General features: G+C 46.1%; 1 protein-coding gene across 2 annotated transcripts in view; it reads right to left on the minus strand.

The window, feature by feature from the left end:
* Positions 1–2,272: 2,272 nt before the first annotated feature.
* LOC126540970 (uncharacterized) overlaps positions 2,273–13,387 on the minus strand; it is a 53,144-nt gene continuing 42,029 nt past the window's right edge. Inside the window, exons 5-7 of one of the 2 annotated variants that reach the window (XM_072286273.1) lie at positions 9,910–10,083; positions 7,637–7,892; positions 5,394–5,483 (exon numbers count right to left, since the gene is read on the minus strand). In XM_072286273.1, the coding sequence (XP_072142374.1) occupies positions 7,638–7,892; positions 9,910–10,083 (429 nt within the window). In that variant the 3' untranslated portion in view covers positions 5,394–5,483; position 7,637. Of the gene's footprint in view, positions 5,484–7,636; positions 7,893–9,909; positions 10,084–13,387 lie in introns of both variants that reach the window. The other variant, XM_072286274.1, reaches the window with a different exon arrangement.

Here is a 13,387-nt window from a genome sequence, read left to right on the forward strand (position 1 = left end):
GCATTTTGCGTGCGATGCTCTACCAATTCAGCTACCGCGGCGCTGTAAATTCCAAATTTCTCTAAATTTTTGCATGCACCGATCTGGTCTGGCAATATCCCCATTGTGCCATTTTTGCAACTCATTAGAGACGATCCACCACTACTTACTGGAATGCCGGCGTTTCTGTTTCTCCTCCATGAGAAGTGAGTGAGTTAGAACTTTATTTAGGTCCTGAGGAGAAATCAATCCGGCGGCTCCACCCAGGTCGGGGCCGGTAGACAGAGTCCTTCGGCGACGGCCCGGGCACTCTGGAAAGCCTTGAGCTGAGCGATGAGCTCTGTGCTTCTGAACGCTGAGTCCCAGGAAGACTGGTCGGGAAAGTCCGTGCTCGCGTTAGCAGGGCACAGCCAGAGCATGTGTTCGAAGTTGTATTCGTGGCCGCAGTGTGGGCATTCAGTAGGAAGGTCAGGATTGATCCTGCTTAGCGTTGCTGGTGTGATGTATGTCCTAGTCTGCAACTGTCTGTAAGTGACGGCCTGTGCTTTTTTGAGCTTTGGGTGAGGAGGAGGAAAAATTCTTCGTGATAACCTATGATTTGAAGTGATTTCGTGGTATGATACGAGCGTGTCTGTTGTCTAGGTCCCTCCAGGCTGGGTTGAAGGGAGAGGGCGGGCCGCAGACGCGGAATGCGAGCTCTCACGCCAGTTGGTGTGCCCGCTCGTTCGGATTACAGTCAGGAGGTCCGGAAATGTTGCCCATGTGAGCCGGGAACCATGTGATCTGTGGGGACGTGAGGTTGTCTCTTCCCGTTTCTTGGAAGAAGATGGTGTTGATACCCGTAGCTGCTTTCTTGGAGACGAGGGCCGACGAGATGGTTCTAATAGCTGTTCTTGAGTCCGAGTAAATGACTGAGGCTCCTTTGCAGCTTCGAAGGGCCACGGCGATGGCCATTTTTTCTGCTTCGTGAGTGAAGTTGGTAACTACCGTGGCTGCGTTGACGAGTGAGCCATGGGCGTCCATCAGAGAGACCGCGTAGGCGCCTGGATTCCAATATCTGGCCGCGTCAACGAAGAGAACTTGCGTTTCGTTACGTTTGATGTTGTCAAGGATTGCCTTCGCTCTCGCTTTTCTCCGCCCTTCGTTGTGGGTGGGGTGTATGTTTCGTGGGATGGGATCAACGGTTATTGATCTCTTGGCCTTTGTGCATAGTTGCGACTTCTCTGGTGGCATGAAGAGGGGCCTGCCCTCTAGTATGCCTGCTTCTAGTCAGATCTCGATGTCCGCCCTTGTGAGTGAGAGCCGACTAATTTGGGAGCTTCGCTGTACCTCAGAGTTCGGTTGCCGTGTTGTGTAGCCCCAATTGGAGGAGTCGTTCCGTGCTAGTGTTTCTAGGGAGGCTTCTGACCTTTTTTAATCCCGTTCTGATTAGTGTATCAATTAGGCTGGACAAACCTGCTTTAAAAGCTGTTGTGACCATACGTATTTGACATCAACCACTCTTTATTTCGCACAGTGCACACAGAAAAAGCGAGAATCGGTGTCAAGGATCACCATAAACATGAGTTGCCAGTCAACATCGACTACCTGACGCACTCACCGGCGCTTCCCTATGTTAACCTGACTACGTCCATATACATACTTGCGCTTATTGTTACGACGACTCATTTAACTTCGGAGGTGCGCTGTTTGCCTGTCCACCCAAGACATACAAAAATCTGTGACCCCTTCAATGCAGCAGCGTTAATACCCGCCTCGTTAAGCTGCCAACGAAAGTCAGTAGGGGCATCAGAGTTCCAGCGAGAAAACCACACGGTGCTCTGAATGAGCGATCACACAAGCAATGTCGTAATATATTTCTACTTTGTGGAACAAATGAATAGTCCGCATGATAAGAACACGACCAAATTATAATTTGGCAGTCTGAATGTACCAAGTCGCTCATACCAGCGCGACTCAGAGTGCTGCGATGGTGCTCGCATGCACTCATTCTGTGTGTTTTGCTATGTTCTGGCATTATTTCATGATGGAACATAGCCCTGCGGCGTGCCTTGCATTATATTTCAAGCGAAGACGAGCAGTCGCTGTGCCTGCCGACATGAACAAATGCGCCGGTGGGTGTGCTGAACTGTTACCCGCGCTCTTCCGGGCAAATTGGGCTTTCCACAGATCAACCTATACAAATGCACAAAGCGACGCTTCAAGACATCTTATAGCGACTATGCGAAAAGCGTTCTTAAGATACTTAAGTTAAGCGTTCTTAAGATAGAAAAGCGTTAAGACAAACTCCTGCAATTGCAGCAAATCAATAACATTGGATAGGACTACCATTGTTGCAGCACGAAGTGCTGCAACAATGGTAGTCCTATCTGGCCTATGTGGCCTTTGCGACAGCGTGTCGAATGTGGACGGTGGTTCATGGCTATTGACTTCATCAGAATCGCATTTTGACAGCTCCGAGGGGCTGGTACAGCTGACCCTGTTACCTATGTTCCCGCAGTCCTGTGCGCTCACCAATCAGCTGAGTGTCTATTCTTCGCCACTTTTTTCCTCGGAGCTGGAGGCAGGGTATATGTAAAGTGGTAACGAAACTTCCATAGGAATCACATGTATACAAAACTGCGGTGTGCTACAACCGGAGGGACAACTTCTATCATCGAAAAAAAAAAGATATGACGTCACACCCGTAAGCGGAGGTTACGTCCTTGTCTTACGCTCCTTGGCGCAAATGTCGAAGTTCGGCTAAGATTTGGCATTTCAAGCTGCAAGCTCAAGGAAGCAAAATAACACTTCCCGTAACAGCTGAAATTTTCGACCGCTGCGCGAAGGGTTATTATTGCGACAGCAATTATATGGACACTCGAGGCGCATTTCTTTGGCGTCGCCGTGATGTTCTGTATAAAGTCCAAGGGCGGTAACACCGTTGCCGCGCATCGTATGCTATATGTACGAGGGAAAGCATGCGAGAGAAGCATGATCGCGGCTAAATCTGGCGCGCGCGAATGATGGAAGCGCTCTTAAGTCGCGCGAGAGGCCGTGGAGGAGATGGGAGAGAGGGAGGGAGGTGGCGTTGTGCTCCCGCACCAATTGCGCATTTCACGACAGGGAGCAAGGGGAATTGACGACCGCGGCTCAATCTCGCGCGCCATATGTGGAGGAAAGCCGGGAGGCAGCGAGGGAGGAAGGCGGGCGGCTATTACACCGCCAACAAGTGCGCAATTTGCACGGCCGCTCGCGGCAGCCTTAGCCGTATTTGAAAGGGACCTGCAGACGGCTCATGCCTTTGTGCGCGCTGTGTTCTCGTCGCTCTCGCGTTGAAACGAGAGACCGCGCGAAGGTCACTTCGCTCGCTGCTGCTGCCGAACTTGCTCACACCAGCATTTTGACAACGAGTGTCCGGGCTCGTCGAGCGTGATGTGTTCACGTTTGCTTGTGTGCGCTCACACCATGCTTGTTAATTTAGTTAGTAAGCGAATGCTTCCACGTTTATGCTGCCGATATAACTGCAACCTTACATCGTGTAGCTGCCTACTATTTTGCAATCTATGCTTCGCCTTTCGGGCGAAAATGCGTCTTTCTTGCTTCTCTCAGCTTTCACCCCAGCTCCGATCTCACGGAAGCGTGTCCTCGAACTTGCTGATTTGTTTTCTAAAGAATGTGAGGAAATGGGATGGGGAGAAATGGAAGTGCCAAAGAGACTTAAAAGAAAACTGCTCACATTTATTCGCTGTAAATATAGAGCCAATACACATGACTATATCAAATAAATATGTATCATTTGACAAAAATACAGCATGGCCAACAAAGTCGCAAAGTAGCAGTCTATAAGGAGCTTATGCACAAAATAACCCAACCGCTTACAGTTTTGTGCAAATCCATCCATTAAAATCATCCTTTATCAGCCAAGGCAGCGTTGGAGCTTATGTCTTAAAAAGAATTTTGTTCTACCACTTTGTGTCTGCTTGCAGTGTGCTCGGAGGTTGCCTGAGGAGAAGTAACCAAACGCAGCGCGCCATTTCTTCGCCTAGCGCTCCGCTTTCATCGTCGTCGCGGGACACAGCATCTTGGAAGCTGCAGCGTCAGGATGCACCATAACGAACTGTCTGATGCCGCATTTTCTTTTGCCAATAAAGTCCCTACGTTATCTCAAATGAAACTTCCAGTGAAGCGGGTGAAGGGCTTGCCAGAACTTCAACAAACACTCGGAGAAATAACAAAATTGTGCGGGGTAAGCTGGCTGCGCGCACGCTTGCGCAGCTGCGCTATTTCTTGTGGCAGAAGCATTGGTCTGCAGAAGTCACCAAGGACAAGCAATATGATACGTGTTTTAAATAAAATACCGTACTTTACCATTTCTAATGCGCTAAAACTACATAAAAGCTATTTACTACTCTGTTTCGAAATATTTCAATTAAGCATTTTCAAACTTTGTTTTAGCATAACATTCTCCTTTCATTGTTCAATTTTATTCATTTCAATTACAATTTTCAATGTTCATTTCTGGACTATTCTGAATGTAAGGTCGACAAAGTTCTGAAGTGCTTATTTCTGTATTGCTTCTTTTTCAGTGTGAATGTGTTTGACAGATATTGAGGCGCAATGCGTATGGCGCCAACCACCGCGCTACCTAAAAAGGCAATGGCGTTCTGTTGCTCAACCCGAGGTCTCGAGTTCGGTTCCCAGAGTTGGTGAATCCGTTCTAATGGTGTCGGAAGCAGAAACCCTCGTTCAGCGATATTTGTGGAGCAGGTTAATCAAGCCTATGTGGTCAAAGTAAATAAATACACAGTTGTACACAATACCATGGCATGCCTGATAGTCGGTGTCTATAAAGAGCCGTTTAGGCTCCATCAGTCATTATAGCTGCACACAGTTCGGCGGTGTACACACAGTTAGTTCACAGAGTTCACCCCCATTCAATGGGCTTTGCTTGCAATGACAAACGACATTATGGTTTTACATGATATATTACATTCTATAGCGTTATAGTATCCGTCAATAAACGCCTATATTCATTTCAACTAGTGCAGAAGTAGGCTACAGAGTGAGTACATGTTCAAGAAAGCATTTTGCACAAGAACAAAACAGCGCTAAATAAATCAAGGAGCTAACATGTCATCAGTTAGAGGCATACTATCTTGAAGGCAGGACCTTACAGCGCAATGAAGGTCAATGTCCGCACGGACCTGGCACTATACAATAAATGTTGACGACAATATGAACACTATTCCGTATTGTGTGGCGATGAACGCGCAACTTATATACACATTCCGTAAGGTTCCTTTGTTTTCATGAAGTTCTGCGGGATAATATCCTGAAATGCGAACGTCAAGTCAAACTTCGGTCACTGCACTCCTTTTTTCAGCGAACGAAAGGAAGATCTGTTCCAAGTTGGTGTCTTGGATCAGGACATGGGCAAAGGTGTAGGATTCCTCGAGCAATGCAACCTTCTCGAACATGGTGCTCCAACAAAGCTTCTTTTTGACGTGGAAGTCGTGGACGTTCTGCATTCGAAGATATTGCGAACATGCAGTTACTTTAGCATAACTGTCCCACAAAGCACTTCGCTCAGAGTTAGGCAATGATCCAAATATTGCAATAGCAGCAGCCAAGTATTAGCCACATGCTAAATCACGACGCACTAATGCGGCTACAAAACGATGGGGAGAGTAAGAGGCGTGAAGATCTGACTACAAAATTCGATTGTTATCGATGCTTCTCTCTTTCTGTTTAGTACACATATATAGGGTATATTTGTTTTAGCTGTACTAAATTTTAAGAAAATCCACTTGTGGCAGGTAGCACAAATCTAACCCCCGAAGTAAATTACTCGATGAGGCGGGCATTCATTCCACAAGCGATAAAATGAATAATTGAATAATTAACACAATTTTACTAATTATGTTTTTGTTAAATCTTTTACAGCACATATATTGTAATTTACGAATTGTAGCCAGTTAATTTTCAAGGCACATGGACTTGGAACTTATTCTGATGGTGGCACCGGTTTCTAGATATGCACCGTCACATTTTCGGTAAATATGCACTGTTTTTCCGCATACCTTTTTAAGAAAATGCTGTGTCACGCATTCAAGCACAGAAATAACTGGGAAGGCCAATGCATTTCGTCGTACCGAACGAATAATTCGAAACTAGTGTCACCTTGAGATTTCGTTGTGGGTGGACGCGCCTTACGAACTCGCACGCTACAATTCGTAAACTGCGATATGTTCCATAAAGGAATTAGTGAAAAAGTTTATTTGTGCAATTGCGGTAATGATTTAATTAAGCACTTTGATTTCTTGTAGACATAATATCCGCCTCATCGAGTAGTTTAGTTCAAGGGTTGGCATTGTTCTATCCGCCACAGGAGATTTTTAAAAATTTGATGCAATTAAAAAAAGGCAACTAGTATATTATGGCCGAAGGCTGAGCCTCTGTGGGCCGAAATGTTATAAAAACTGCTAACAATGAAATGTGTCCCAGTCCAGCCTTTTTATTGATAGGCGTAGGATATCATTCTGCAGCAATGTGACACATTGCATTTGGCCCTAACTTTTGTCTACTCGACCTAATATGCGGGCACGTCAACACTGAAGCCTCAATTTTATCCTTTTTATTCTTTCTGATACTTGTCACTCTGGCGGCGTTGGCGCGTTTCCTCGCTGTGCACTGAGCATACGTCCAGACCGGCCGGAAAGAAGAATGCACATGTTTGTCCACTTCCTTTCGTGACCTTATCAATTATATCTATGCCATCAGTGCTCTTGACCTTGCCTTTAAAAAAACAGGTGACTGATTTTCGCCTCAATATACTACAAGCTGCAACCTTAAAATAGTATTTTAACCTTCAACGAGGACCCTTGAAAGTTGCTTTCTGAGAGGCTTTGTTGGCCTATTGTCACGCAGGGATAAATTGCTCTCCAGCTCGGTTTCTTCGAATGCACTTATCACTTTATGCGTTAATGTGTTAGCTGTCTCTTGGACATCTACGTCCCTTTACAGCGCCTGAAACTGAAGTTTCATTTTCCCCACAGCACAATTGAAGTCTTGATGCTGGATGACTGTGTAGAAGTGCACGAGAAATCGAAATATGTAATCGGCTAACTGCTAGAAATTTTACCAATCCGATTTTTCACAGTTTCGATGCGTTTACTACAAAAATGTACATTCCATATTTCTTCATTCCCCCCTCCCCCACACATATATATATATATATATATATATATATATATATATATATATATATATATATATATATATATATATATATATCCAATGGTGTTGGGCGGCTGAGCACGAGGTCGCGGGATCGAATCCCGGCCACGGCGGCCGCATTTCGATGGGGGCGAAATGCGAAAACACCCGTGTACTTAGATTTAGGTGCACGTTAAAGAACCCCAGGTGGTCGAAATTTCCGGAGCGCTCCACTACGGCGTGCCTCATAATCAGAAAGTGGTTTTGGCACGTGAAACCCAATAATATATATATATGTATATATGTATATATATATATATATATATATATATATATATATATATATATATATATATGTATATATATATATATATAATATATATATATATATATATATATATCTCCAGGACATAACACCGACGTCGAGTGTCATTATTTTCTGTAAACAAAGAAATCTCACGTCATGTGTGCCGAGGACACGCGCTCCCGGGAAGAGGCCGAGCACGTCCCTTTCGAGCGTCTGGCTGGACTTGATCTCCGAGGGCGCGGCGCTTTTTTCGGTCGCCGCCTGCGGAGGCTGAGGGCGCGCCAGCACGAGCTGCATCGTGTAGCCGGTGCCGAACTTGTCGCGCAGATGCTGCAGGGTGCCCAGGCAGGTCATCTGGCCGCCCACCATGATGCACATGCGGTCGCACGCCGTCTCGCACTCTTCCATGCTGGGGGCGACGATCGGAGTGCGGTAAAGACCGGGAAGCGCCCGAAGTTTAACCAGTGCTAATTATTGCTTTTGTCGCAGATTGGCGACGGACTAAGACCATATGAATGTGATTTCGCAGTTATAAGGCGAAAGAAATATTCATGCTCGCCCACGCTCTGGGTTTCGGAAGAAACACGACGACAAGAAGAATCGCACTGTACGGGTCCAGTGTACCAACTTGTGTAATTTTCAGATCTGCGTAAACTCGCCATTCTATTTGTCTTAATGCGGCTGCAATCTGCCAACATGTACCGTATACATGAGCACCATGAGGCATTTACGCATATCGTTGGAGCACCCCTCCCCTCTGCCCCTTTTTTTTTTACCCAAATAACTGCTTGGTTTTCTCCGTAAGTAGCGAGCGCAATGTAACATACTTTATGCCCTGCAGCAATCATAAAGTTATAGCAAACCATCTTTTTTCCTACATGCAAGGAATGCTTGCTGGAAATGAAGGGTGGAGATGGAAGTCGCAAGTCGTCTGCTTCATCGTATTCATTATGAGCCCATTCTAGCTGCACGCAAGGACAAGGGCTTCTGTCATAAATTTCCAATTACCATGTATTGTATGTTTTTATCCCTGTGCTAGCTATTCTGATTTCAATTCGCGAAGATGGTCGGCGTGGTCGGTAGTACTTCGGAGTCCGTACTCTAAACTACGCCATCCACGAACTTCATGGTTAGAGGAGTAGTTTACGGCATGCTATTAGTGCGCAAGAGGGAGCATCCAGGTCAAACTGAACGATGCCGAAATTAACGGCTTCGAGAGCATCTGCCTAATACACGTGGCGTAATGCTATAAGGATTGTCAATGGACACCTTTGTGCGCATTGTGGCCATTGCAGTGGGTGGCCTCTTTTTTTTTGGAGTACGCGTAATTGCTAAAAGAACTATATATATATTACAGTTTATTAGATTGCCTCCAGGAAGCATAAGAAACTTGAAACGAGGCGAAAAAAGCGTCGCACGGGATTCGCTATCCTTGTCAAACAAGGCATGCTTGAGCAGATTGCTGTTTTCTGCTTTCGCTTTGTTTTCTCTATATCTATTTTTTCCGTAAGCAGTATTTATATCTGCCCTAAAAAAATTCAATTGCTAGTTATCAGCGGTAGCTGTCTATGCGAATATATATTTTTTCCTGTGGGTGTGAGGTGCGCTAGGAAACTACGGTAGTTGATGTCAGCGATTGCGAAATTTTTGCTCTAGATGCGACCTAACGGGCGGATTCTAGTTGAGTATAGCGTGGAGTAGTGAACAAAGCGCGGTTTTGTGCCCGTCAATAACTCCTATTTTCACCAGGAATACTGTATATTCGATCGACCCAGTTATACCTACGAATTTGAAACAGTTGAAATTCAAAGAATCGGTTTAGTACCACGCGTAGGTTCCTGTAGCTAACGCTTTGACGCGTTCTCTTCCTAAACTACCTTAACTCTTTCGTTTAGGTTAAAAAATTTGCTTTCTCGTTTACAACCTATCGCTTTAAACATCATGAATATTCTACCCTTCTTCAAGCATTCTCCACCGTTATAAACAAATAACGCTACTTATCACCCACTCCTTCACATATCCGTCAAATTCTATCTTGACACCCTTGGTGTAACAGATTACCTTGGTAATGTCTTAGTCAAAACATTAATTTTGCAATGTCTTGACATTACAAAAGCCGTCCCCTACCTGCTGTAGACATTACTTTTTGTAATGTCCTTCAACCTTTTGTAAGCAGTTTTTTTTCAAAGGAACATTGTCCAGCTTGGTGAAAAGTAAGAAGCATACTACGCACCGCTAGGTGTCGCCGGTTAAATCGTTGTCACCCCCGTTTTTCTCGCTGTTCTGGTTAAACCTACACAACCAAACTAACCGAGAAATTGATGTTTCTCAACTGCCGCAAAAAGCATTGCTTTTGAATTTCGACATGGGAACGTCGAACCATGTTGATCGCAGAACGCCTGTGTGTGAACAATGACACCGCATACCCGTGAGACGTGAACACCACTGGTACGTTTCCCTCGATGCGCATCGTAGCAAGCCTGCCAGTAATCGTGTTCCTGGCCACGACGTCGATGCCGGCGAATGGCTCGTCGAGGAAGATCACCCTGGGATTTCCCAGGATGGCTAGAGCGATTGACAACTTTCGCTTGTTGCCACCACTGTTCGAAAAGACAGCAAAAGAAGACACAAGGGAGTGGAGTACGTTCGCCTCTGGCTTGTAACAATGGGAATGGCATGTATATATAGCTTTCGCAAACATTAAGATGTATTAATTAGGACAGTTGTCGCGATTAATTTGGCGGCTTTCTTTAGCTCTGTAGAGTCGTTAGTCGACGGGATAAATATATTCAAGAATCAGTCCCACAGAAAGTGATGCAGATAAGCATAAATGAAAGAATAGTTAAAATAACTAGTGCCACTCGTAACCGCTAGTTGCCTAAATAGAAAATTGGCAGTTTCGCCCGAAGGGTGGAGCCCCGACTGCAATAGCAAGGCGCGGCTCAGTGCTGCACTTGAGCTTCTGCGTTGGTATCCCAACCATAAGCGGGTCCGACTATCCCGAAAGCAACACACGCAGGCACGCCTAAATTTCTGGTGCCCCTAGAAGCTTAACACGCAGTTCGGGGTCTGCAGTTACATCGCACGGGCGTCACTACGCTGCCCGTATGGAGAACCACGTCAGTAAAATTACATTGCCTTCAGGTTAGAGCACTGATATCGTTTTGCAGTTTTAATAGTATTATGAGAGTACTTAAGATAGCAAGGCATGCGCTGTGAATGTTATGTATCACGAAGTTTGCTTGCGGGCTCTCATTCTCAAAATTCTGTGCAATAATTTAGTTGAGACCGTAACCTCTGGCATGAGCAGCCTTGGTGATTGAATAGTGTAGCCGTTTAATTCGCATATACGGCATGGATGAACGTACGGGATGCGTATGCCTAAATTTTTGCGGAGCTCCACGGTGACGCCCGGGGCGACCGCGAAAATTTGGCTCGGAGTGTCGGTATAATATATATATATATATATATATATATATATCGCAATAAAAGATACACTCGCCCCTGCACTCTAAAAATTTTCACACCCTTATGGGTGTAATGCGGGTGTATCTATCTTTTCACCCTTGTAAACACCCGTGAAACACCCCAGTCTTTCTAATTTACACCCTAATTATAAGGGAGTAAGGGAACAAGCTTACAGTATATGATAAATGAACATTGCCACTTAACGCGTTGATATTGGCTATACATGAAACGCGCGCTACCTGCGCTTGAATCAGGTAGCTGGAATGATTAGATCGGGGCATCTAGGCAGCAGCGTACAGACTCCGAACAGCGGTCAAAAATGAAGTTTCCCACGAATGCTGATATCGAATGGATGACACTAACGCGCAGACTTTGCATAGCCAGATATCTGCAAAAGGCTTCATATGATCAATGGCAAAATATTTACAATGATATCACTGAATACTTAAAGGTGTGCAACCAGTTAGACTGGGAATGGTTAGGAGTGAGGGCTTACGGTAAATAGCTCGCCAACTTACGGTTTGTACATGACATTGGCATACTCAGCAACGCTGCAGACTATTTGCAACAAACGCTTAGGACCTTGGCGAAGAAAGTGTAAGAGTCTGATTGAAAGTTAGTATGCAGAAGAGAAAAGTAATGTTCCGAAGCCTGGCGAGAGAACGAATGTCATGGTCGGCAGTCAGCCTCTAGAACCTGCGCAGAAATACGTTTATTGAGGTTAATTACTCGCAAGGGCCTTTGATCAAGGAAATCAACAAAAATAAGAATTAGCTGGAGAGCTTACGGCAGGCATTACTAAATCATGACAAGGGAGCTTACTGCTAATCATTGCTTTCTACCGTTACTAACGTATGGGGCGGAAACTTGGAAGTTACCAAAGAAGCTTGGGAATTCGTTGAGGACCGCGCAACGAGCGATGGAATGAAAAATATTAGGCATGACGATAATAGACTGTAAGACAGCGATGTGGATTAGAGAGCGAACGGGGATAGCTGATATTCTGGTTGACATAAAGATGAAGATGAAGGGCAGACATTGCAATGCGTAAGAGAGAGAACTGCTGGTCTATTGGAGTTGCAAAATGGGTGCTGAGGGAAGCGAAGCACAGTCGAGGACGGCAGAGAATAATGTGGACATGATGGAATTAGGAAACTTGAAGACACGTGGAACAAGTTAGCACAAGACAGGGGTATACTGGTGATCGCTGGAGAAACTTTCGTCCTGCGATGGACATCAAAATAAGCTGATGATGATGTGACGACATCCATGCCAGCTTCGCGGCTTGTCATTCATATTATGTCATGCATGCGTGTCATACACGTTCTGACAGCTCGATTTGCGTCGATCGCAGGGGGGGGGGGGGGGGGGGGGGGCGAGTAGCGGCGTAGCCAAGTGGGGCGCTTGTCACGCTCACTAACAGTAAATTTTTTGCTGCAATGGCAATGTCCCCGCTTCTTCCCCCTCCACGGTCAATTGGGACCCCCCCCCCCCCCCCCATCACACGAAAAATTTTCTGGCTACGCCACTGTGGGGAGGGGGTGTGTAAGATTGCTCTAAACCCCTCCCCCTAACTTGTCAACGGAAACGGGGGAGGGGAGGGCAGCTGCCGCCGGGCCGCCTACCTTAGGCAGCCATATACCGGCTGCATTTCCTTTTGGACGTGAATGCTGCTCTATGTCATTACACAGTAGGATTCATGGCGGTTCGAGGCCATTCGACAATAAAAAAAACACATACAGCCATCAGCAAGTCTTAGCTTGAGCAGATCTTTGGGAGCTGGGCAAGACTCTCATAAAAAGAAAAGCTTGGCACCCGTCTTACATGCATTGTCAACTCTGAATCACCGCTGAGTACACATTCCCGGTAAAAAAAATCACACAGGAACTCCTCTCGGATTTGTCTGAGTATGCGTAAGCATTGTGACTCTTCCTCATCTACACGCAGTCCATGTCGTTATCAATGTTATGAGACTTGATCCGACGAGTATAAGCGACAGCGCTGCGGCGACACGAACTGCTGTGGCCGGCGGCGCCAAGTGAATGGCGCAAGCAAAGTACTTCAGGTGGCGGGGCCAGGTGCGCTGGTGACGTTACGTTCGCTTTGAGCCGTTATCGCTCTTTAGCACTTCTCATCCGCGTCGAACCATTATCAACCGTTCTCCGGCGGCGGCTGCTTGTGGCACGGCCGCGCGAACCGTATCTCGAAAGCGAACTGCAATGTGCACAGAGTGTGCCCACTGCTGAAAACTTCACGCGCTGTGTTCTCACCGTTTACTTCGCTTTGAAAACAGACGCGCGTACACCTATCTTGAAAGTGATCTACGAAAAGAGCACAGTGCGGCATGAGCTGAGAGCTTCGTGAGCGCTGTGTTCTCGCCGCTTCGGTCGCGTTGAAGCGAGAGCTAGCACGAAGGTGAATTCACTCGCTGCTGCG

This window comes from Dermacentor andersoni, chromosome 2, assembly GCF_023375885.2.
Source record: "Dermacentor andersoni chromosome 2, qqDerAnde1_hic_scaffold, whole genome shotgun sequence".
Classification (NCBI taxonomy): domain Eukaryota; kingdom Metazoa; phylum Arthropoda; class Arachnida; order Ixodida; family Ixodidae; genus Dermacentor; species Dermacentor andersoni.